General features: G+C 32.2%; 1 protein-coding gene across 5 annotated transcripts in view; it reads left to right on the top strand.

Annotated features, from left to right (window-relative positions):
* Positions 1-27,627, top strand: part of LOC118192119 (serine/threonine-protein kinase ATR-like) — a 391,326-nt gene that overhangs the window by 157,780 nt on the left and 205,919 nt on the right. For all 5 annotated transcript variants that reach the window (XM_085810548.1, XM_085810547.1, XM_085810546.1 and 2 more), the window contains 5 exons: positions 5,550-5,707; positions 6,060-6,179; positions 10,361-10,465; positions 10,587-10,701; positions 16,792-16,860. In XM_085810548.1, coding sequence (XP_085666674.1) covers positions 5,550-5,707; positions 6,060-6,179; positions 10,361-10,465; positions 10,587-10,701; positions 16,792-16,860 — 567 coding nt within the window. The remainder of the gene's footprint in view (positions 1-5,549; positions 5,708-6,059; positions 6,180-10,360; positions 10,466-10,586; positions 10,702-16,791; positions 16,861-27,627) is intronic.

Raw genomic sequence — 27,627 nt, 5'->3', positions numbered from 1 at the left:
GATGCAGTATAGACATGGAAAATATTCCTTTAGCTTCTGCCTTGTTTCCTTTTCTTGGCAATCCAGGAATAACCATGACCATGATGAATAATGCAATTATTTTAGATTATTCTGAACACTTTGGAACATGTAGTACATTTGGAAGACCTAGTTGTATTCTCAACCCTTTGAGATTTAATTGCTCATCATTTTGCAAGCCACATACTTCCTAATCCCATTAAAAAAGAGCATTATATTCACAAAGAAGTGCATTTTTGGTGCAGTGAATGTGAAGATTTTGTGTGGAAATTCGTTTTGAAATTTACCACACTAAACTTATTTTCTAGTGTAATTTGTGTAAATATTGAACACCTTTTAATAATATACATACTTTACATGTGTGTTCTATAAAGTAAACCATTAATTAAGATTTATTTTCAGAATTTTTCTCCTTATATAAGAATCATTACAAAAATATCATCTTATGCACAAAATCTAGATTAAAAGAAAATCTTGGCTACAAAAGTGCAAGGAGGTTAAAATAGAAAGAAGGAGGGTTGGTAGTTTCCTCCACTATCTGAAAATAGAACTTGCCTAACAAGTGGCAGCCATGTTTATGAGATCTAAATGAAATGTATTTGTATCTAGCATGTTCCATACACGTATGCATTAAATTTACAATAAAATTCATCTCGGTTGTTGAATTTTTATTTCATAGTAATTCTATATATGGTAAGTTATAGATATCATCATATTTCATAGTATGATATCTATAATTTACCATATATACGACGTTATTAAGAAATACTATGAAATTTAAATGCATATGTATAGCTGTTATCAATTTTCCATTAAAAATAAATAGTTCTGATTTATTCATAATATTATCTATTTAATAAAGAAGCATTTCATATAAAAATGTTTCAGGAATAGGAAAGTCATTTTTTTTTTCCAGCATGCTTTATAGTTCTATTATATTAGCTTTCTAGTTCAGTATGCTTTATAGTTTATACATGAATTTCAGCTTTGAGCTACTCAAGCTGAAATTGACATATTTTAAAATATTTATATAAATAACATATCATCAGTAAGTTTTTAAAGTATGTAGACATTATTATCCTCAAATTTTCATATTTGCATAGAGTTCACTATCTGATTTTATACGCATTCCTGTTTTTGTTGTTTTAATTTTTTATATTCAGAACATGGCTCGCTGAGTTCAGCAAGTGATAGAATGTATGTACTTGATAATGCTTCTGATACCAACAGTTTTTTTAATTATTTTGAAGCTAGATTTATTATTAGTCTAATCAGTTAGTATGATTTAGGTGTTTACTGTCACTTCTCCTTTTTGTTTCCCTCCTGAAATGCAGATCAGGTTTAAGAATATTTCAGCTGAGGTATTTTGAATCAGAAGACATAGCATGTTTCTGCTAGCTGAGATAAGATTGTATTATTCAACTTTGCGTTATAGCTGCTATCATTTTCAGTTGTTACGCCATTGAGAAGTTTTGAACCAACTTCAGATTAAATCAATTGTTATCATTTAAATTTAAATCTTGAAATTGACTTTTACTTTAAACTTCATCACCGCAAGTGGTGGCCGAGTTGTAAGCTGAGAAGTGCATTTTATATTCAAGTTCTAATTTAATAAAAAGGTTTGTTGAAAAGCCTTGTAGTTTTTTTTTTTTTTCCAGACACAGCAATAATTCACTCAAATCTGTTAGGACTTTGGACTTAGTTTATGCTACCAAAGAATACCAGACTCTGTAAAGTTATAACTATTATAACAAAATAAAATAGATTTATGTAAATTTAAGGATTTTATTCTAGCCTTGTTTCTTATTTATGAATTTCAACTATAGAAATTAAATTCAAATTCAATTAAATACATATACAAATTACATTCATAACAATACATAAAAATGCATTATGAACACTACATAAAAAGAAAAGTTATTATGTTTAGTAGTTTTACAGTTCATAAAAGTAGTAAAAGCCAATTTCTTTAATTAATTAATAATAAACAACAATTCTTCAGTTTTACTTGTCATGAAGATAATCAAAAAATTCTTTAAAGTATTCACATAGCACAGTTTAAATCTTATCCTATATCGTTGTATGTTAAGGAGCAATATTATTAATTATAAACAGAAAAATATGTTTATGTAATTATGGTTAATATGATTTGATTACTATTAAGTCATTTTTGTACATCTGGAATACAAAATGCATGACATAGTGACATTTTAAACATCTTTCCTAAGTTTTATGAAAAGTAATCCCAGGAATCTTTTTAGATGTTGTATTCATGCATCCATATGCGAAACAATATCCCCATACTTCAAAAATAAATGTTATGATGAGTCATAGTATTGGGAGGAATATGGCCACCAAGAATTCACTTCAGTTCAACCCTCTCTCCTTCTATTCTGACCTACTTGTAAAAATTTGCCACATATATTTTAACTCTCAAATACATTTGATTTGAAATATGTAATTAAAAAAAAATGCAGTTTTTGAAGTGATTTTTGATAAAACAAATTGAGCAGTCAGAGTGCTTAAGATGATATCACTGAGGAAATTCATAATGTCCCTTTTTTCTTTCTTTAATTCTGTGTACAACTCAAAATATCTCTCCTAACTGAGTGAAGTTTACAGATATATGAAAATAGTGAATGATAAAAAACAATTAAAAATGAACGTGAATAATGCACCAGAAAATCTATACATGGAACTAAACAATTTACTGTATGATGTAAATCTTATTCAAAGATTTGAAAATACAGATTTGATTAACTTTGATTCATACATGTCAGAAAATAAATATTCTGAGTTAGGAATTTTTGTATTAAGTGTAATTCTTTTTTGGGGGAGGATAGGGGAATATACTTATATGTGAACAGATTTTTTTTTTCACAATTGAAAATTAATAAGAAAGGAACCCAATTAACCAAGAGCATTTAATGTAATATATTATTAAGATAATTTCTAGCTATTTTTTTCTCTAAGGCTTCAAACTTTATGTGTTGAAGAAAAATGTAATGTATTAGAGAAAGAAACTTAATTTTTTATTATTTATTCTCAAGTTTTGTCCTATTTGAAAAGTTTTCATAATTTCAAAATAGATGAGAAATACACCAAAGTGAAACATAAAATTAGCAAAGCAGCAGCTTATGTTTGGTATAGATTTAGTGGGGACTTGAAGTCAGATTTCTTTGCTGTTGATTAAGAGGACCAGTATCCGGTGCCCTTGGAATCAAATGAGTTGTTGACTACATCTACGCCAAAGACAAGGTTGTTGCTTCTGTAACTTTTCCAGAATTTGTTTATTTTTAGTTTAATTTAAACTAAGTTATTTAATGGTTATACATATTAGAATTATTTGAAATATCTGCCTGAAAATTTAATATTTAGCTCTCAGTGTGCTGAAATTGCCAAGTGTAACCAAAAAAAAAAAAAATTGTGGAGGTGTCAAACTTAGGTTTTAGTTGGAAAATAAGCATAAATTTGAATTTTTCCTTTGCACTATTATTATTATTTATGTATGTTTAATAAATATTTAGTAAGGGACATTTAAAATATTTTTATTCTGTGGAGGAAATTTTTTAAATTTTGTTTAAAAAAAAAATTCTGGCATATCAGCTATTTTCTGATTGTGCATTCAGACGACATTCAATCTAAGTTTGAGACCACTGCCTTAAAGCTTAGGTTTTGTGATATGATGAAATGCCTCAACTGCATAATTCTGACTAGCCAAGAAAGCAAGGAAAAGAATAAAAGGAGGCAAACTCAAAGCATTTGAATTTCTCCTACTCTTAATTTTACAATGCAAAGTGTTAGGATTACTAAACATAGTTTAAAAGTCTTTGTAACTCTAGATCTATTATCAATGTGTGGATTACTGGAAAATGCCCTATTTAAAATTATCGAAATCTGAAGAGAATTTGGAGATTTTTAAATCTTGGGAAATAATTAAAGAATTTTGCTGGAACAAAGTTAGGAAAATGGAAAAGGGTGCCTGTATAGCCGTTTGGTCCACCGGCCTGTTTAGCATCGTACAGATTTAGGCTTCAAAAGCGATCTGAATTGTTTTAAAATATGAGGAAGTAAGTATTGCTGCATGTTTTATTTCTTTTGTAAATACTCTGAGATACCTAATTAAAATATTCACATAATTATTAGAAACTGTTAATAAAATATCTATAAATATTTAAACATTAAGTTGATAGCACACTGCATAGCCACTGACATTGTCATGAATTATGCAAAGATAAGTGATTATTTTAGAGATTAAGACTGAGAATCTTATTTTAAGGTAACCGTGTTGTACTCAATGATAGATTCTTAATGCATGCAGCTTCTTCATCATTTTCAAGGTATGAGGAATGTTCTTGATGATTACCAAGTCGTTCAACTTCAATTTTTTATGAAAGCAAGTGAAAAGGGATTCATGACAAAGCAGTTGATTTAATGTGAAAGTTTCCAGAGAATGTGTGATCAACATTTTCATCCCAATTATCTTTAATTAAAGTGTCATTTAAAGAGGAGTTTGAAAAAGTAATAGTGTCAAATGGATTAGCAGGACTGCTAATCATAAATCACAGTTCACTTTCATGGAGTTTCCCTGATGCATTATGTATTTAATGGTTTCTGTGACTGTAGTTATGGGACAGAAAAGGCTGGCAAGTTTAGCTTTGTTCTCAGTTAAGAATAACCGAGCGCAAGAACAATAACTTAGATAAAATGATGGAGTTTACTTCCTTAACAATTAGAAAGCAGGAACTTTCATACTTCATGAAAATAAAATAGCCTGAACAATTTGGTGGTCATTTTACTTTACTTATGTTGCATATGTTACATATTACATTTGGCTTCGGATATTATGTTATTCTTTATCTAACAGAATTAAAGAGGGATTGAAAATAACATATAGTAGTGCACATCAGTGAGACGTTAATCAAAAAAAATTTTTTTCATTTGGTTAAAGTGTATACTACTGTAATTATGAAAATTATGAACCGTAATTATGAAAAAAGGGGTGTTTAAATTTGAGAGAAACAAAGAGGGGGACCCCATTATCAGCTGTTGTTGGCCCTCCTGTCTTCTAGTTATGACCATGATTTGATACCTTGTTTTTGAATTAAATAGCAGTAGCTGAAATCAGTAGCAATTGAATTTGATTCAAAATAAGTGACTCAATTTAATATAGGTAATCTTATGATTATTTAATTAATATCGCCTGATTTTTAAAATTTTAGGCACTTGTTGCAAGGCATGGAATACCTTTGTTCACAGGTTAAGCTCAAAAAATATGTTTCATTCTTATAGTATGCTTTCTTACTGCTCATATTTCAGAGCATTTATTATTTTATTTCTTTAATTTTATGATACTTTTCCATTTCATTGAATGACATATTATTATTCATAAGACTATGCTTTTTTAAAACTGTTAAATAGCAGTAGCTGAAATCAGTAGCAATTGAATTTGATTCAAAATAAGTGACTCAATTTAATATAGGTAATCTTATGATTATTTAATTAATATCGCCTGATTTTTAAAATTTTAGGCACTTGAGAGTTTAGTATCTGTAATGGAACTAATGGGCCCTCGTGCTGTCACAGCTGTTCGATTTAAGCTCATGGCGACTCTTCGTATTGCTCTGCGTTTTAAACATGATGGCTTTCCCAAAATATGTTGCAAGGCATGGAATACCTTTGTTCACAGGTTAAGCTCAAAAAATATGTTTCATTCTTATAGTATGCTTTCTTACTGCTCATATTTCAGAGCATTTATTATTTTATTTCTTTAATTTTATGATACTTTTCCATTTCATTGAATGACATATTATTATTCATAAGACTATGCTTTTTTAAAACTGTATTTGCATGGAGTATTGATTTGTTGATTTTGTTATGAAATTTGTAATCTGAAAACGCAATATTCATTGAAGTAGAAAGAAAATCACCTTTTATTTTTTAACAGCTTCTATTATATTTTTCATATATATATATATATATATATATATATATATATATATATATATATTCCTAAATATATTTTATTATTATTATTTAAGCATTGAAATTTCTTGTCTGGGACCTCTTCTAAACCAAATTATTGTTGCACTTCTCCCTCTCCTGGAAGTGGAACCAGTTGCTGTTTCAGAAATTTTTCATTTTCTCATCATAGAAAAAAGGTATGAGGAAAGGAAAGAAGTATTTTATTTTTTAATTTGAATTTGTTAGTTATCATTAATATTATATATTGTAAGGATCCTAAGTTTTACTAACGTTTATTTTATTTTAAATCTTTACTATCACTTCTTATTTTCTACTTCCGGCCAGAATTAAAGCTTTAACTTGTTTATGCAAATTTGTCTTGCTAACGCCAAGTACTTAAGTTGTGGCTTTTTGCCAAGCAAGAGAGAGGAAGAAGTTATTAGAAGCAGGCCGCTTGCCATAGTAGTTTTACTCGGTTGCTGGTTGCCTTCAAGGCCAGAGGTTTAGTCCTCTTGATAATTTCAAACGTATCGTAGTTTCAGCAGCTCTCTGTACTACATACAGATTTTGTTAAATAATGGCCAATCTTAAAGTTAGGCACTTGTATATTAATCCAAAGTTAGTTTTAGTTAGTAGTTTTATATTCTTACGTTCAGACCACAAGTGGTTGGTCTCTGTATTCCAAAGTTCCGGAAATCTCTGTAAAGATAGAAAAATAAAGGGTTTCGTATACCCTTCCTGTGTGTATTGTCTACTTCACAATTTATTGAACATAGCTTGAGTAAGTTCCCTGTTCCGAGTCAGGACAGTTCATGTTTCCAAAGCAAGTAAAGAGGAACACAAGTCCTGATAATATTAGATGTGAAACTTTAAAAAACAGGTATACTTCTTAATTAACTTAGATATACAATACTTCTTAAATGTGTATCTTCTTATTAATTATACTTTAGACAAAGTATAGTAATACCCTAATTTGTGATGCCTTGATTTACAACCAGTTCACTTGTTCGAAACTGTAAGATTTTTCTTGTATGTTTTACATATGCAGGGAGTGAATTTTAACCATGTTTTAGTATTGCATACCTGCCAACTTTTACCAATTTTTCGTAATTTTTACGAAAATGCGTTTGTCTTTACGATTTTACGATCGTAATCCATTTTTTACGATTTTTTTCCTTTTTCAAGTGTTTTTAGTGATTTTTGTTGAAATTTTAGAATTTTTTGCCAATTCAGCGATTCTTGCCAATTGCATCATGTTTTACCGCCAACTACTGACTACTTCGAATCCAGTAACCTGCGGTTTCACCAACTCGCCACCACTTTTTTCTCCCAACTCGCCACCACTCCACCAGCCAATCCAATGCGCTGAACTTGTTTCTCCCACTCTTTTCTTTGTGGGCAACAGATTATTTTTTTCGCGTTCGCTTCAGCAGCAAGGGAATTACTCAGCGAGCGTGGTTTGTCGCATTTTTTTTTTTTTTTTTTTTTTGCACGTGCTACGAATATTCTTAATATGTCGTTGTTACGAAATGAGTTAAAAAAAACCGTATTCTCAATATTTTCAGCCAGCCTACAAAGCCGAATTTCCAACAATTAAAGAATCCTTCAAAGGAAATAACTATGCATTTTGCAACATGTGCGTCTGTGACTTCATAATAAGTCACGGTGGAAGAAGCGACATTGTGAAACATGTTAAGTCTAAAAAGCATGAAGTTAATGCTTCGGCTTCGACAACATCAAAGAAAGTGGTAAAATCCTAGTATACGGTGCAGCTTTGGCATGATTTTGAAAATTATCGCCAACACCAAAAAGGACCCAAAGAACGTCTATGTATATACTATCACTATATACATAGTATATACTATATATATTCTTTGAATGACCCGTTTACTAATTGTATATGTCCTGTTTTTACTGCTCATCATAAAGTCCCCAAAAGTAGCCAAATACCGTGTGCACCGGATGCTAGGATTAAACCAAGAAAGTGGATGATTTTTTTTCAAATTCGGCTACGAATTCGGATGCCGGTGTCATTTTGGCAGAGTATTTGTTTACTGCATTCCTCATCGAACACAACGTGCCGCTAAGTGCTGCTGATCACGCCGGTCAACTTTTCAGACGGATGTTTCCCGACTCCAAGATTGCTCAGAAATATGCTTGTGCTCGCACGAAAACATCTTTTATTGTGAATGAAATTGCTTGCGATGCACAAAGTAAAACGATCGCAGCACTCCAGAATTCAGCATTTTCGGTGTCAATCGATGGCAGCAACAACAGCGATTGGAAGCTTTACCCCATCGTTGTCACATATTTCTGTGATTTTTCTAATGAAATGAAAACTCATCTTTTGCGTCTTCCATTGTTAAAGGGAAATGCTATGGGGGAAAATATTGCCTCCTTGGTAATTAATGAGTTGAAACAACTTAACATCCCAATATCAAACTGCATTTCATTTGGTGCAGATAATGCTCATGTCATGGTGGGTGACAAAAAGGGTGTAGCCTCTTTCGTCAAAAAAGAACAAAATGAATTAATTGTTATTGGATGCCCATGCCACTTAATTAATTTGGCAGCAGAAAAAGCTGCAGCTGCTTTACCATTAAATAATGACCAGCTTCTGATTGATGTGTTTTTCTATCTGAAAAAAGTGTAAAAAGGAAAGAAAACCTAAAGAATTTCCAAGAACTGTGCTCTGGTGAAACGAGAAAAAATTCTGAAACATCTATGCACGAGATGGTTATCCTTAGGCAGAGCGCTAGGAAGGTTTATTGAACAGTGGGATGAATTGCTAAAATATTTCCACGAAGAGACCAAAACAAAACCACAGATCCCATCAAAATTGTCGGCATATAAGATTCCGAAAACCAACTTTGCTTCTAATCAAAATGCTTTAAAAGGGAAAAGCCAAAACACAGAATCAAACCCTTTAAAAAGAAAATGCTTAGAAGACTCCCCAAAGGTCAACTTTGTTAAAGAAGTTGAAGGGAAGAAGAAACAGTCTTCTATTAGCCGGGAGGAAAGGATTTTCTATCTTCTTTCTTCGGATTTGAACAAAGCATATTGTAGTTTTGTGTTAAGTACCATTAAGATTTTTGAAAGTGTAAATACCCTTCTACAATCAGCTTTGCCAAAATCTGCCCTGCTTATCCAAATTCTTAATGATCTTTTGAAAGAACTTTATACTTTGTAAAACCGTCCGTTGTGAAAAACAGTGTGTTGATTCATGTTGCCTATAATAGTTTGGCAAATCAAAAGAATGACAATGATCTTATAATTGGAAATCAAACCAGGGAACTTGTAAATTCTTTGAAAGATCATGAGAAAAAAGAATTTTTTCAATGTGTTAGAAAGTACTTTTCCTCAGCCTGTGATTACATTGTAAGGAAGTTTCCTTTGCAAAATGAAGTTCTTTTAAATGCTGAAGTGGCAAATTTGAAACAAATTGAAAATTCATCTTTTGAAAAGATTCGTTTTTTATTGATAAATTTCCATTTCTGTTAACAATTAAAGAAAATGAATGCCATAATGATGCTTTAGATGAACTACAGAACCAATTTTCTGCTGCACAGTTTGAAGACTTTGCCAGTTCTGGAGAAGATAGACTTAATGTCCTCGTTGGTACCTTAAAAAGAATAAAAAGAGCTGATGGAACACCAAAATATGATAGGCTAGCAAGAGTTTTATGTGCTACTCTCGTAATTTCATACAGTAATGCTGAGTGCTAGAGAGTCTTCAGTGTTGTGAAGAAAAACAAAACTATGCTTCGTTCTTCAATTTTACCAAAAACTCTAGAAAACATTTTAATTGCTAAATGTTATGAGGAAACTAATTGTTATGACAGGAAATTTTCCAAAGAATTTTTGGCTAAAGCCAAAAAATGCACTCTAAATTCATTGCAATAATTGTTTTGTGTAACATTAAGTTCTGTCTTAGTTAAGTTCTTGTTTTATGTTTCCTAATAAATTTTTAGTTACTACTTAATTGAGATTTACTAATGTAAGTACAATTTTCCTTTTTCTATTTGTATAAATTGTTATTTTTTTAATATCAAAGCATGATATTAATTCTTCGTGTTCTGAATTTTGGAGAAATCTTCTGAATTTTTATCTTTAGAGGTTGGCAGGTATGGTATTGTACAAAAACATGTGAGAATTACTGATTATTATTTGCTAATATGTACAACAAGTAATATATTTTTTTTTTTAAATATCTTTGACTCATTTATTTAAGTTGTATATTTTCCCATTTGTCTTCATGAAGAAATTTACAATGCATTGCTTTATTTTGGTATATTCTATGTAAAATTAAAACTGTATATTTTTTCTTTTCTCCATTTCCCATGAGAAATTCCATTTGAAAGTTTTTGTTTTGGAAATAGATCGTATCTGAGTGAGTTTTTCCATGATCTGTATTTTGTACCTCAAACACCCGAATTACAAGAAATTAATGCTGTTCTGAAGAACTATAATGAAAATCCTTCTAGGTAAGCATTTTTCAGTTCTAGGATATCATTCCTTTTGTTCTCTTTTATTAATTCAAAATAAGATTTATTTTTCAAATCAGCATAGAATATTTAAAATCAACCGCAATCTTTTAATTTACAGCATTACTGATTTTTATTCTTTATTGTGCCACTCTCTGAGAGGTATCAGTCATGAAAATTTAGAAGTGCGACTGCATGCACTGGAGCAGTTGAAACAAGTACTTCATATTAATCAGGTATTATTTTGTTCAATTCATTGAAAGAAGCAAAAATTAAATACATGTATGGTTGATTTTTATTCTATGTTTCAAGCATTCTTTGTAACTTTTAAATACATGTATTCTCAGTGAATAAATCTGTGATTACTTCTTTTTCCCTTAAAGTGTCATCCTGGAAAATCACACCTATCTTACATAAATAGTTTTAGTATTTAAAAATATACTAATTTACATCTCATTACTTAACTTTTATTTTAAAAGAAAATATCTTTATTTAGTTTTACCTCAGAATATCTCATTTTCATCATTTCATTAGTTTTCTTGTGGAATACCATCAAAGTCATATTATGATGCCTTTTTTTTTTTTTTTTTCATTTAAAAGGAATTGCCTTCATAAATGTGTCTTTGTCATGCTATAAAGGTACACTCAAAGGTGCTGTGCAAATCAGTCAGTGTTTTTCATTGTGATAATTAAGCTGACTGGTCTCAAACTGAATTTCCAGGCAGGACAACTGCATGATCTGAATACAGATGATAAATTGGAATTTTGTTTTAACAGAATTAGAGAGAAATAAGCAAACACAAATGTATGTAGATGTTTATATGTGTGTATATATAATCACAGGCCCATGACGCTTAGCCAGCAGGACATTTACAAACACGTACATTTAGCCAATATGGACAATTAGCTGACACGGACACTTAACTGACATTTAGCCAACAGGATATTTAACCGACACTGATATTTAACCAACAGGACATTTAACTGACATGAACATTTAGCCAACAGGACATTTAATCAACACGGACATTTAGCCGACAGGGTATTTAACTGACATGGATATTTACTTTTTCTTCAATGGGCCCTGGCCTTCTCCAGAAGTCTTTTCCAGACATCTGTACTTTTGGCAACTGTTTTCCAGTTTTTAACCTTGTATCAAGATCAAGTATCAAGATCTTATATCTTAGATATCTTAGATCTTAGATATAAGTATCAAGATCTTTCTCGATACAATCAATCCATCTTAGCGGGGTCTGCCCTGAGGTCGATTTCCTATGGGCTTTGCCAGAAAGATTTTCTTGCAGCAACGATCTTCATTCATTCTAGTCAGATGGCCAGTGCATTTAAACCTCTGTAATTTGACGAATTTTACATTATCACGTTTATAAATTTTATAGAGTTCTAAATTAGATCTTCTTCTCCATGATCCATTCACTTTAACCCCACCAAGAATGCAACGTAAGATCTTTCGCTCAAAAATTCCCAGAGCTTCCTCATCACATAAAGTCAATTCCCAAGTCTCTGATACATTAGTCAAGACAGACCTTATGAGACTTTCGTAAAGAAGCAATTTAGTTCTTAATTTAAGAAAGCTGGATTTTAAATAATTCTTCCGGGCATAAAAACTTCTATTTGCGGCAACAATTCTTTTATATACGAGGTGTGACCAAAAAAGAAAAAAAAAAAAAAAATGAGACTAAGTATGTAGCTTGAAAGCAGAGGGGAGTTGGCAACAATTATTTTGGTGACGTTATGCCACACACCTCCTCTATCCATGCGGCCAGTTTTGATTTAACCAATCATGCCAGGGAGGAATACTGCGCCATTGAGTGAACATGTGCAACTGCATTCTGTCGGAAAAATCTCTGATGTAAAAGCCAAACAGCGAATCAACATGAAGTTTCTTGTGAAACTTAAGAAATCAGCCACGGAGGAAACATTTCAAATGTTAACCGAAGCTTATAGAAATGAAACTTTGTCTCATGCATGGTGTTTGAATGGCATAAGCGGTTTTCAGGGGGAAGGGTCAGTGTGGAAGATGATGAACGTGCTCGGGATTGAATGGGTTCCCAGTGGTCAGACTGTTAATCAACACTACTGCATTGAAGTACTAAAAAAGACTTCAGGAAAAAATTATGGGGAAAAAAGGCCATAGTTGTGGAGTGATGGATGGCTGTTGCACCAGGACAATGCACCTGCTCACACAGCCCTATCTGTCAAGCAGTTTCTGACCAACAAAAACATTACTGTGATGGGGCATCCTCCTTATTCACCTGATTTGGCTCCATGCAATTTTTTTTTTATTTTTTAAAGTTAAATCTTACTTAAAGAGAACCCATTTTACCTCAGCTGAAGAAGTTCAGGCAAAAACGGAGAATCTCCTGAAGGGCCTTCCAAAACTGTTACCAGCAATGACAGCACTGAATTCAGAAGTGTGTGAATGCTGAAGGGAACTACTTTGAAGATGATAATGTCATGGAGTACTGATTCTGTAAATACAATGATTTATTGGATCAATCTTTTTTTTTTTTTTTTTTATTATTATTATTTTTATTGTGTGTGTGTGTGTGTGTGTCTGTGCCACACCTTGTATTTTTGGGACCGACAAATTTTTATTAGTTATCTCAGTTCCCAAATGAGTAAAATGTTCACTTTTCAAATTTATAATTGCCAGTTTTTAAGTGACTAAGTTGTAAATCAGACTTTAAGCAAGGTAAATATTTAGTTTTATTTTTGTTTACAAATAAATTAATTCTTTTAGCACTTTGTTTCAATGCCATAAATGCCTGTTTGGAAACCGGTGCGGTTTGGGCAATAATGCCAATGTCATCAGCACAAGCCAATATTTGAACTGAGTAAAAATATTTCCTCTAATATTGATCTTTGAGTCTCTAATTACTTTTTAGAGTGCTGTATTAAACAGGAGACATGCTAATGCATTCTTCTGTTGCACTCCATTTTCTCAAGCTGTTCACCTCAAGCTGTTCTGTGTAATCACCCTATATGTGTACTTGAATTATGGTTTCTTTGAGAGTCAAGGCTGTAAGTGCAACAAGTTTTTCTGGAATTTTCAATTCATAGCTTTTATGAGAAGTTCTCTGTTAATATAATCATATGCTGTTCTAAAATCGATAAAAAGATTGTGAGTCTCAATTCCAAATTCTCTACATTTTTCAAGGATCTGTTTTAAGTTGAAAATTTGGTCAGTTGTAGATCTTCATCTCCTAAATCCATATTGATAGTTGCCTATCAAATTATCAACAAAGGGCAAAAGTCTGCCAAAAAGGAATAGTAGACAAATTTTAGAGGATGTGCAAAGAGGACTGATTCCTCTATAATTACTACAGTCTACCATGTCACCTTTTTTGTGTGTCATGCAAATGGTACTAAGTTTCCATTCCAATGGGAGTGTCTCACTCTCCCAAATATGTTGAATTAATTCCTTTATAAGCTGTACACAGTTAGGTCCCACAACTTTAAAACATTTTGACAGTATATTATCAGGTCTAAGAGATTCATTGTTTTTCAGTTTTTTCATGTTTTTTAGTTTTATTCACTTCTATTACTGAGAGATCAATAGGCTCTAAATTTCTGATTATTGATCCTCTAACTTCTTAAGGCAGGTCAGAATTCAGCAGCTCCCTCCATCTTTGAAGAATGCCCCTTTTTGCATTTAAAATATTGCCATCTTTCCCTCTGCACAGTGTAGTTCTTGGCTTGAAATTTCTTTATCCACAATTAAGCTGATGCCTCCTTCCCTAAGATATTCAACATCCTTTAAGAAATTTTCATGAAAGTTCGACTTCATAATACAGTAGATCCTTTTTTCTGGTACATTTGTATTTGTTAATGGCTATCCTAGTATGTTTTCTTTGTATCATATTCGTATATGCCTCATTTTTAAGTTCAGTAGCTCTGCACTCCAGGTCAAAACTAATCATTACATTTTTTCTTTTTAACTTTTCTTATGACAGAGTTGTTAGTTTCCATAATAGCTAATTTTAGTGAATTCCATTTCTCATCAATATTTTCCAATTCGTCCAATTTAATGTTTTTCAGTTTCGTTTTCAATTCATTCTGGTATCTTTCCTTAATATCATTAGGTACCTAGAAACAGCCCTTTTTTCAGATAAATATGAATAAATTTTATTAAAACACTGTCTCATATTTTTTTGTCTATATGTGCACATTGTCAGTTAAATGTCTTGTTAGTTAAATTTCCTGTCAGCTAAATGTTTTGTTGGGTAAATATTGTAACTGGACAAACTTTGTTAAAGGGTTGTGATATATCGTTATGAACTTATATTTTGCCATTCCTGTGTGATTGCAGGTCTACCATTTCGACTTGATATCTTGAATTTAACCTTTTTTAGGCGCATTATGTCTCATTTTACATTATTTACATAAATTTAGGTACAGCATCGCAACTTCATAATGCGGTATTTTTGTTTTTAACTTGCAATTCTTTAAGGATATGTACTCCTTCGTGGTCTTTTGTGATATGAGTTGTGGATAATATACTGAATAATTTATTATTGGTTACATAATACTGTCTGTTTTCTTTTTCCTGATTATAATGCACAATTAACTTCTCTACATTATTTTTTAAAATTTTTTAATTGTCTGTAACCTGAAAGTGCACTGTACTTAGCTTTAGCAAAATCGCTTCAGAAAGTATTTTAGAGTACTTTTCTTGAAGAAAAAAAAAAAAAATTTAAACAATTACATTCTCATTTATTTGCAATTAATGCATACAACTAAAAAAAAAAAAAAAAGGTTTTCCCTGCAGTAGCCATTCAATATGAATTAAGGTATCATAAAAAAATTTAAATTAAGCAAATGTTGCATGCACCAGCAAACTTTGGATGAGACTCGCAAAACAGCAGTGTTCAAGAGTGTAACAAGTAGATGCTTTGCAACCTCAGTCACAGCAGGAAAAAGGATTTAACAAATTCACTTATTGTTTAGACTTCCAGCAAAGCTGATCTGTACATGGCAACATATACCAGCAGTGGACCAAATGTACATTAAGAACATAACCAAATATTCAATCTTTTATTGATGTATTTGGTATGTGTCAGCATTCACCAGAGTATACTGACATTTTCTAATTTTGGTCTGTCATGGTAACATATATATATATACACACACATACATACAAGCAAAATACTCAGAAGTTATCCACAACTCTAAATTATAGGTATTGATATATCTAAGAATAATGAAAAATAAACAGAATTTAAGCTGTACATTAGTTTTATCTGTATAGCAGTATGAACAGTACAAATATGTATTCAGCTAATGACTGACTGAAGGAAAGTATATATCAGAAGTACTAAATAGAAGAAACTGAAAACACCTTAATATTGAAGCACCACAAACCATGAGGTGGTAAGCTAAATTTACTAATTGCATCGACATGGGAAGTTCTCCCATTTTACTTCAGTCATGTGTTCTATTATGCAGTGACAAACCCCCATCTTATTTATTTTATCTCCTTTTTCTTCAGGAATTTGTTGTGCATATAAGCTCAGTCCATATCTCTCAGTCTCTGAAATTATAAACACTGTATTTACAACAAATGCATACTCGAAATGTATTTGCGAGCCACGTAAAATTGCTTTAGGGCTCAGATATGGCCCGCAGGCCACAGTCATCAGTTTGAGACCACGTGTTTCTCATAAAGGTGTTGGCACATACATGAAAGTGAATTTTTAACTTCAAAATGCCACCCTTCATAAATCTTTCAACATCATTATGTTTGGTTATTTCTGTGGGTAGTTTAGTTTGCTACTGAGCTAATAAAGCAAATGAAGCCCTTATTTGTATAGCAGTGCCCAGCAAAATGGTTGTTAACAGGCTGCTGTTTCGATTTAAGGGTAACCATTATAAAGTTTCTAGCACCTATATGATAGGACACAATTTTAAAGTCTCTTTTAAGACACTTTCAGAAATGGAAAGCAATGTGTACAGGGCCATTTTATTTTAAGGTGATATGATATCTTGGAAATATAATGTTCATTTTTTTATAATATTTTAAATGAATATAGTTTCTAATATTTTATAGTAAGTATATGTATCATTCAGAGGCTATATTCATATTTTAAATATGTGCTTTAAAAGTATAAAAGTGCATGCTAAATCTTTCAGCAGCTGGCAAATCTCTGCTAGAATTGGAAAGAAATATTACCATTGAAGTGTACTGTTTTTTAAATATTTTTGTGCAATTTAGTATATATAATAATTTAAAAATTTAAATGTTTGTAATGCACTTTTGCTTTAAACTAAAGACAGTGCATTATTATTATTATTTTTTTTTTTTTTAGACAGCCATTCATGAACATCTTCTTGGAAGAGAAACTGTGGACAATTTATTGTCAAACCTCGTGGCAACTGTAAGTGTGATGCTACATTGATTTATAAGCATTAGTTAATTTTTTATTATTAATAGGAAAAAATGCTACTATTCCGTTTTGAGGGCCGTAAAAAAATTGCAGCGAAAATGTATGCGCAAAAGCGCCAAATCTAGCAAATGCACCCATTTAACAGCGCGCCAAATCTAGCGTATGCGTTGATTTAAGATTGCGCAAGTTTATATATTTCTATATTTCTTCAGATGCCATTGAAATACCAGTTTAATTTTTAAATCCTTTTTTGATATCCTATGGATTTAACAATTTGGGAATTGCCTATGACGAAAAGTCGGCAATAGAATTTTGGGTAAAGTGCAGAATCAACCGCTGCTTGACGCATTTTTAAGAATAGCACATACTCAGTATCCATGTGCACATCGACCTATTTTCACTTAAAAAAAAATCCTAGAATTGCACAAAAATGGCACTGTTCACACCCTTGACTTTATCTATGTACACATCGACATATTTTCACTTAAAAAGTTTAAAAAAATTGACAAAAATCCAATTGTTTTTACCCTTGTAAAAAGCGCAAACAAATAAGTGAGCGATTCTGCACTTTACCGAGAATATTTTCAAAGAAAAGGCATCATTCATTATAGAAAATAACGTTTGAACAACAATGAGGTGAAATTATGCTTTAGTCGGTACCGAATAAGCGATGCAGGCATCCATTCAGTTATGTTCAGCAATTTTTATATAAATTATAATAATGATCTGAAATATTTATTTACTCTTATACTCCCATTCAGTCATGTTTAGCCTTTTTCATTTAAATTATAATAATAAAAAAAGTATTATATGAAATTAACCTTTCATCTAAATTAAAACATGAATCTTAGATAGTTATTTACTATTATACTTCATTTCTTGTCGCAATTATTAGGTTTGCCGCAATTATTTTTGGCAGCATTGGCATCAACAATAGTTTGGCGATATTTTAAGGCCCTCAAAACCGAATAGTACCGAAGCAATTAATCTTTCTGATTAAAATGGCTAGTAATTGTTCAAGCGTTTACATTAAAGTGATTTAGATATGGACACTTAAAAATCTTCTTTTTTGTATAACCATATTTTCATATGTCTAACTTTTTTTTTTTTTTTTTTTTTTAATACAGTGTGTAAAATTTACATAGCAAAATATATTGTTAAGATTTATTGTAGATGCATGAGTAGCCATATGTGAGTCATTGAGGTTTATGTTTTTAGTAAATGAAAGTCAATGCCAGAAATTTTTAAACTTCTTCTTGTAATGAACTACCTTGATGAAACTAGTGAAGAATCTATTATGAAGTAGAATAATATACTAAATAACAGCTTATCTGCAATGGTATTTCATGTTGAACATATAGACAAGGAATGCCCAAACCATAATGTGGCTCATACTGTACATCTGGTTGTTTCTCAGTTTTGTGACAGCCAATCAAAAACCTCTTAAGATAGGTCTTCAAGTGCAGTTCACTTCCAGGAGATGTGCAGGGGCAGGTTTCACATTAAAATTTGCTTTTTATTGAATTTTTAATCAGTAATATAAATGGCACTTTTTCTTTAACATACTATATTTCATTTATAATTGAAATATTAAAACTGCAATATGCCGTTGTGGCTCGTCAAAATTATTTAAATTCTAAATTGGCTCCCATCAAGTTGAAGGTTGGGCATCACAGGTGTAGACTATGTTTATAAATTATGAATGTCAGTTATCCTCTTGGAAATTATTATAATTTGGATACTTATTAAAAGTTAATTCCCTATGAAAATGAGCTTAAACTATGGAAGTAAAACTTGTTAAAAATGTATTTGAAGTATAAAAAATAAAAAATCTGATGCAGACTTTACATGACTTCCTTGTATGGAATATTAAATTATACACATTTTTTGCTGCATTTCATTTACATTTATTTCCACGAATTTCATCAGAAATAAATTTCTCATTCAATGAATTCAGTTCTTACTTCGTGGAGTGGCAAAAGTACATAAAACCTCAAAATATCTTATTTAAAAACTGAAAAATATAAAAAAACACAAAATACCAAATACAGTTAAAACAATTAAAAAAAAATTAGAGTTTCTATGCAAAGCAATTCATCCCAGCAGGTTACAAGGCAGATTTTTTTAGGTGCACGAAACTGAAAGTTTACTTTTGGCCCAGTCGGCAAAAAGACACCAAAGCTGCAGAAAGACTTAATTCACTATTCTGCTAAGTTTCAAATGTAAACAAATATGGTTGCTATGGTTAATATATATATAATTAGGCTTAGCTGCACTTAAACAGCTTTTAAATTGTTGATAATTCTACAAATATTGCATGCAGATAAACTAAAAACCTTAACGGGAAGATAAGAGCAACATAATTCAATCATTTTTAAAGCAAAAAAGGCACAATTTAGCAACATGTAAAAATAATAAAAAAAAAAAAAAAAAAAAAATATTGAGCTCACAGAGCTGAGTAATAAATTTGACCTGTGTTGCAGCCAATTGCAACCAAAAAGGAAGGTGCACAACGACATGTTATAACAGTCCTCTATACAGAATTTCAACATTCTGAAGCTACTCATTTTTGAGTTATATTTACGTACATACAGATGTCACATAAAAGTCGGTTTTGAATCCATTTTAAATCGATTTTATAGTCCATTTGGGGAGAAGGAGTCCTTTGTTCTGTCCTTATGTACAGATGTCATGCCAAACACGGTTAAATTGCATTCGATAGCCGTCAAAATGAATATTTTCATTGAAATATGATGCCCAGAATTTTTCATGATCACAGTGGTTCCTTTACTTTGTACAAAGAAGTAAAATAAAATTATATATATATAAATAATGAAAATTATCTTTCAGGAATAGAATAAAAATTTTAAACTGAAATGTGAGTGAAGTAAAAATATTTGAAAATTTTTTTAATTCCTTAATAATGCAAAAGAGTAAAAATCGAATAAAAGTTAATTTAAAAAGCCAAAAAATTCAATTATTGTAATTGAACGGAAAAAGATTGAGTTATTAAGGGGAACAAACCTACTTCCATTCAACTAACAATAATTAATAAAAAGGGATAATGTTTCATCCTCTATTTGCAAGAATCACAAGCCAGAAAAATTGTGTAACTAAAGTAATTCAATTATTAGACATATGGCCAAACAGAACTAAACAAGCCAAAAGTAAAAACAAGAAGTATCAAGTTGAGTAATTTAACTGCGAGAATTTTTCTTGTGACACATTTATGCTTTTGCTGTTTTTTTTTTTTTTTTTTTTTACTTTTGCCGTGCTTTTTCCACCTTTAGTTGTTTAATACGTAGATTTTACCATTGAAAAGCGATTTTGTCAGGGAATGTCTCTGTATATTTTTGAAAGATGACCGATTGTTAAATGTTTTTAACAAGAAAATTCCTTGTTTTATTTTTATTGTTAATAAGAAAGCTCCATAATTTACAATTTTTTAGCAATTTTGGGTTCTTTTCTAGCTTTAATTGACCTTTTCCTTAATAATTAAATTACTAAACTGATATTTCTTGCCTTCTTAGTTCTGTTTGGCCATATGTCTAATACAGTACAAAGTCCATAATCCGGACGTCCATTATCCGGAATGTTCTATAATCCAGACCTCAAAACCACAAAATTTTTGGTATGCTTTACGCATACGCGTAATGCGTTTATGCATGTGCATTTAATGTATAACGGACGGTATAAGCTAGGCTAAAATTATCTTTACTGATTCTAAGGCATTTCAGTTAATGTTACAGATTGCACTGTTCCTTAATCTTCTTATTGTATCCGTATTTTTTGCAAACTGTTAGAGCAATTTTATAATTTTAAGGTTTTTGGACGTTGCAAACTAATTTTACAGTTATTTGAAATTAAAATTTTCCATTTATTGGATTGTAAAGAAATTTAGAGAAGTGGTAATAAATGAAGATGATATAACAGAAGTTTTCCATTGCGACGACAATGCCTCAATCATCAATCAATTAACGAACGGCGAAATCTGTAATATGTTTCTAGATCCAAAAAATACCGCTTCTGATAGTGAAGAAAGTGACAGAGAGGTTTTTGAAAACGAAAAAATTTCGATCGACAAGTTAGTCGGTATTCTTGACACAGCAATTGCAGGACTTGAACAGTGGAACTTTGTAACTGAACAAGAAATTATGTCTGTTTATAGAATTAAAGAGAAAGTATTTGCACAAAAAAAACGAAGCATCTTAAACAACTTACATTGAAAGAAATGTTTATTAAAGTAAACAAATAAATATTAAGCTTTTTTTGTACATTTTGATACCCTTTAGATCATAATTGCTCTTTATTTCATGAATTACGGTTTCATATTTTTAATTTTATAATTTCTGCATGCCATCCTACCAGATTTAAATTTATGATCTATAATATGGAAAAATCCCTAATCTGGAATCGCCGAAGTCCCAACGAATCTGGATTACGGACTTTGTACTGTAATTAAATTACTTTACTTACAGAATATTTTTGGCTTGTAATTCTTGCAAACAGAGGAGACGAAACATTATCACTTTTATTAATTATTGTTAATTGAATGGAAGCAGGATTGTTCCTCTTGATAAATCAGTCTGTTTCTGTTTAATTACAGTAATTGAAATTTTTTGCCTTTTTAATTAATTTTCTTATTTATTAAAGGGACTATTGTTTCTGTTTTGCAATTTTTTTGTCGAATCACTCTGAATGTCCGTTTTGTTTTTCAAACTGTTGCCACCAAATATTATCGCCCTGTATTATATTTGAAGAAATTAAATAATGAAGAATCTGCATAAATGTATGTATGTTTCTCGTATTGTGATAAAACAACGGTACCTAGAGCCATCAAATTTCGAATGACGTAATCCTACTGTGGATATGGGCATCTGGAAGCCCAAATTTTAAATTTGGAATTTGTTTTATTATCGATTTCATATTTTGTAAATCTTTAATGAATTTTCGATTAACAACTTCAAGGATTTCAAAGCGAGCAATGGTAACGTTGTGTGCAGAAAAATATTTTTATCTCCTGCGCGCGTGAGACTGTGTATTGAAAATTCTAACAATATGCTCAATTTAAAATTATTTTGTGATATTGCTATAAATATTGCGATTGCAAAATCGATATTGCGATAAAATTATTTTGCGATTTGCATAACTGAATTTTATGGTTTAAGTGCAAAGAATATGATATTTAATAAATGAAGGTAACACACAAAATGTTAAAAAAAAAGCCTCGTTGAACATAATTTAAAATCTGAAACCTTTCAGGTTTTATTCTCTTTTTTTTTTTTTTTTTCTTTTTCTTTTTATACAAATTTTTCCATTATTAATGAATTTAAAAAATTTTCAAATATTTTTGCTTCACTCGCATTTAAGTATACTATTTTTATTCTATTCCTTGAAAATAATTTTCCTTATAAAAAAATATTTAATTCTAACTGTGCAGCTTTAGTGCAAGTTTTAAGCTATTCTGACACTTAAATTCTTAGCTTTTAATTATATATATGTATATTAAAGTTTGCTTGAAAGGGAAGTAAATATCTTTATAATGTAAAAATAAAGATTTTAATTGGGTACTGCATATATTTTCTCCCCTTTTAATGTTAATCAAAATATGCTGCAATTAATTATGAATATGTATCAAAGATGAATGTGCTTTATGAAAGCTAAGGAACAGTTAGCTGATAAAATTTATGGCAAAAAGTTAGCTGTTGCTATTTAATTGGTTTAAAAAATGAATATATTATAGTATATATTAATAAGGACTTTATAGTAATAGGTGAAAACTAAGATTATCATATGAATGGTGGATATTAAAAGGTTATACAGTACAAAGTCCGAAATCCGGACGTCCATTATCCGGAATGATCTGAAATCTGGAACTTGAAACCACCTACAGCGTTTTTCTCGTAGGCTTTACGCATGCGCATTTGATTCCTCCCTCCGCGCATAATAAAACATCTGGAGAGTTAAATAAAATACCTTGTTATTGAAGAAACAATCATTTTAGCATAAATTTGTATGATCAGTAATTTGGCTTCGTTGCTGCATATCTGCTTGGCGCACATCTCAAACTGAAACATTCCATATAGATACATTGTTGATTTGACGCCAACCTGGCGAATCATTATTCAGGGGCGTAGCTAGAGTTTCCAGCACTGGGAAGAATTTGCGCCCCTTCTGTGCACCAAGAATGAAAAATATTTCATTAAAAATTTCATAGCATCAATTTGGAGCCCTTTGGATGCTGCGCCCGGGGACAGATGTCCCCTCTTGCCCCACCCTAGCTACGCCACTGTCATTCTTTATTATATTTTCCTTTCATCACTGCATTTTTATCAAAAGATGACAACTTGAGTAATGTACTGATGCCTAAACAATTTTTTTATTTCAGTAATTGACTAATAAAGGAGTATGGTAACCTTTTATGTTGACATTATGCTTGGCAATGATTACAGATTTAAGTTAAATGCGCTATAAAATGTAGAAGAGGAAAAATTTACCAAAAATGTCTTTCCATAGGCTAAAAATAGATTTTGTACCCAAAGATTACATTTATGGCTATTTGAATTAAGAATAACTGATTTGTTATTCACATAAACCCAGAACCAGCGCCTGGGCTCCTATGGCCACACCGAGTCGCAGAATTTAGGACCCACAGAGACTGCATCAGGTGATAAGATATCTAGCACCGGCCCTCAATAAGGGTTAAGTATATGTGGGAATTTATTTATTCAGAACTTTGATAAGCCTTAAGCATGTGCAAGAAATAGACATAAGTATAATAAATAACTAAACTAATACAATTTAGGCTTAATTGTCTCAGTGCGGGATAGAAGTAAGATAAAATTTAACAGAACAACTTTTCGTTAGCAGTCAAGCTCATGATGCATAGCCAAATATGTAGAGTGAAGGATTTGATGAAGGTAGCTGCGAATTTTAAAGGTTTTTGTATATCGCAAAACAAAGGTGAAATTTTCCAAATAATGGATTTTGTAAAGAAATGTGGAGAAGCCGTAATAAATGAAGATGATATAAAAGACATTTTTCATTGTGATGACAATGCTTCTCAATCATCAAATCAATTAATGAATGGCAAAAATTGTTGTATGGTTCTAGATCCAGAAAATACCTCGACGGATAGTGAAGAAAGTGACAGAGAAGTTACTGAAAATGAAAAAATTTCAATTGACAAGTTAGTCAGAATTCTCGACACAGCAGTTACAGGACTTAATGTACCTGAACAAGAGGTTATGTCTGTCTACAGAATTAGAGACAGTATTAGCACAAAAAACAAAACAACTTAAACCACTTACATTGAAAGAAATGTTTAATAAGGTAAACAAATAAATATTAGGCTTTTCTTTTTTTGTGAATTTTGATACCCTTTAGATCATATATAAATATGTGGCGTTCCGACAGATACTTCAACTTCTATTCATGAGATGGCGCCACGTGTAAAATCCAGTTCTTAATCAGAGCAGCAAAGCGACGTCATTACTCACTCAGACTTCTCGTCAAACAACTGTATGCGATGGTAGCATGAACTGTGTTCCGAGCTCTGCGTTGATCTCTGCAATGTAATTTAAATTGTAATTTAGTACTTAATATATTCTTTTGTTATAGGAGATTGTCTACTCTTATTTTCTTTAATTATATCATGCATTAAGCACTCGGCCACCAAAAGTGATGACCTTTTGACTGAGCACGCTACTGACAATGGATTTTCAACGACCCTAAGCCACGTGCAGAATGATCTGTTCCATTCCGCTGACTTCGCCAGTCGTGCAATAATTCTTCGATCATTCAACTTTTGTGACAAATGTGCTACAACAGTGATTTTTGCTAAATGTGCTACGTCAGTAACTTTTGTGCAACGTGCTACGGCAAAATTCTTCCCTCAGTGTTCGAAAGTAGTGAATTTCTTTCCCACGTGCTACAGGAGTGATTTCCTTTTTCCTTCGATAATGTGCCTCAGCAATGTGAAGTGGTGATTTTGTGTGTGCGCAATACAAAATGAACGCATCATTTTTTTTTTCAAATAGGGGTTTCTTTTCAAATGCATTTCAGTAAAATATTATTTGTGTGTGTAATTGCTGACCCTGTATTATTTGTGTGTGTATCGTTACGTAAATTTTTTCTGCATGGTTAAAATATTTATTGTTATCAGGGCAAAATATCAATAGTGTATCCTCTTGCTACAATATTTGTGCTGTTAAGTGTTTATTAATTAAAGTGAAAATTATCTATCAGTATGCCCGACGATATTCCACCAGAGCCACAAATCACACGCGTTGCGGTGAAGCCACCGCCTTTCTGGAAAAATAATCCTTCATTGTGGTTCGCTCAGATTGAAGCACAATTTCCTATCGCTCGCATTAGTGGGGATTCTATAAAATTCAACCATGTAGTTGCAGCAATTGAGTCTGATATTCTGAATTCAGTGCATGACTTAATTCTCAAACCACCTGATTGTGATAAATACTCCAAACTGAAACAGCGGCTCATTGAAATCTATTCAGAAAGTGAATCTTCAAAAATACGTACTTTACTACAAGGACTTGAACTTGGAGATCAGCGACCTTCATACTTGCTGTCACGAATGCGTGATCTGGCAGGAAGCCATTTTAGTGACGACTTGTTGAAGTCACTATGGCTTTCGCGTCTCCCTAATAACATACAAATAATTCTTGCTGCTTCCAATGAAGATCTAACCCGTTTAGCAGCAATGGCTGACAAAATTAATGAACTTGTTACTCCAGCTTATGTCAGTGCTGCTAATGCTGCACCTTCCAGTTCATCCCTCGAACAACAAGTGGCTGAATTGACCAAAAAAGTATCTGAACTCTCTACAAGTCTTCATGCTTCACGGAGATACAATCGATCAAATCAGGGCCCACGTAATAAATTTTGTGCCCGAAGCAGGAGTCGATCTCATCACAATACTCGAACGCAGTACAAAGAACCCACAAGTGGCATATGTTTTTATCATATGAATTTTGGCGCTCAAGCTCGCAAGTGTGCCCCTCCATGCACTTTTGAACAAGCGGGAAATTAAATGGGCGGTCTTCTGCTGGCCAACAGAATGTCCGCCAAATCGACAGAATAGTACTGGCTGATCGTTCAACTCAGTTATGTTTTCTAGTAGATACTGAAGCTGACATATCAGTGCTCCCGAGAACTAAAACAAATGCTCACCAACTTATTAAACTTGTACTGTATGCAGCCAATGGTACCCAAATTGCAACCTACGGTACCAAACTATTGACACTTGATTTAAACTTGCGCCGGACTTTCAACTGGCCTTTTATTATTGTGGATGTAATTATTACAATAATTGTAATTATTGGACTCAAGCAATTATTGGTGTCGACTTCTTGACACATTTCCACCTTCTAGTGGATGTCAAGAATAATTGCTTAATTGGTGCTACAACTCAGCTGACATCACAGGGCCAAGCTTCTCACATATCAAACGTACCTACCAACATAAGTGTTGTATCGTGCAGCACACGGTTTCATCGGTTATTAGCAGAATTCCCTGACATTTTAAACCCATCCAAATCAGGGCAGCATACTCATCAGCCAGAAGTGTATCATCACATTGAAACACATGGCCAACCTGTATTTTCCAAGCCTCGTCGTCTTTCTCCAGAGATGCTAAAAGCTGCTCGCAAAGAATTTGAATTCATGCTAGCACAGGGAACCATTTGCCCATCTAAAAGTCCATGGGCCAGTCCACTTCACATGGTTAAAAAGTCTAATGGTGACTGGCGACCTTGTGGAGATTATCATCGACTTAATGCCATCACAGTCCCTGACAGATATCCAGTCCCACATATCCAAGACTGTACCCATCTTTTTCATGGAACAAACATATTTTCTACCCTCGATCTTGCCAGAGCATATCATCAGATCCCAGTGCATGCTGAAGATGTGCCCAAGACTGCAGTGACTACACCATTTGGTCTCTTTGAGTACTTATATATGCCATTTGGCCTTCGCAGTGCTGGCCAAACATTTCAGCGTTTCATACACTCTGGCCTCGATTTCTGCATCCCATATTTTGATGATATCCTGGTTGTATCTACAGATGCGGAAGAACATTTTCAACATCTGCGTCAGATTTTCACTCGCCTTAAAGATCATGGATTAAAACTAAATCCATCCAAATGTGTACTTGGTCAAACCTCAGTTTCCTTTCTTGGATGTCTTATCACCCAGAATGGAGTCAAACCTTTACCGGAAAGAGTCAAAGCAATTAACGACCTACCTCAGCCCAAAACCATCTCTGAGCTGAAGCGTTTTCTAGCAATGTTAAATTTCTACCGAAGCTTTCTGCCAAATGCCGCAAAAACACAAGCCTGCCTACATGAGTTTCTGAAGAATAGAAAAAAAAAAAAAAAAAAAAACTATCAACAAGCTGTCCCTTGGACTGAATCTGCATCTGCAGCATTCGTGCAATGCAAACGCGATCTGGCAAATGCGGCCACACTTTCTTATCACTCACCTAGTGATCAGCTCTCTATAATGGTAGATGCATCTGACACGGCCATAGGAGCAGTGCTTCAAGCCCATACCAAAGGACTTTCCCCAATGGCATTCTTCTCCAGAAAACTTACTACTGCAGAAAGGAAATAGAGCACATATGACAGGGAGCTACTTGCTGTGTACTGTGCTGTTAAATACTTCCGGCACAACTTGGAAGGACACGACTTCATCATTATCATCGACCATTAACCTTCACTTTTAGAAAAAACTCTGA

The sequence above is a fragment of the Stegodyphus dumicola genome, chromosome 2 (assembly GCF_044657685.1).
Source record: "Stegodyphus dumicola isolate Sdum_Otavi_A_Nest chromosome 2, ASM4465768v1".
Taxonomy (NCBI): domain Eukaryota; kingdom Metazoa; phylum Arthropoda; class Arachnida; order Araneae; family Eresidae; genus Stegodyphus; species Stegodyphus dumicola.
The sequence above is the reverse complement of the archived record's forward strand: the minus strand, read 5'-3'. Positions and strand labels throughout refer to the sequence as shown.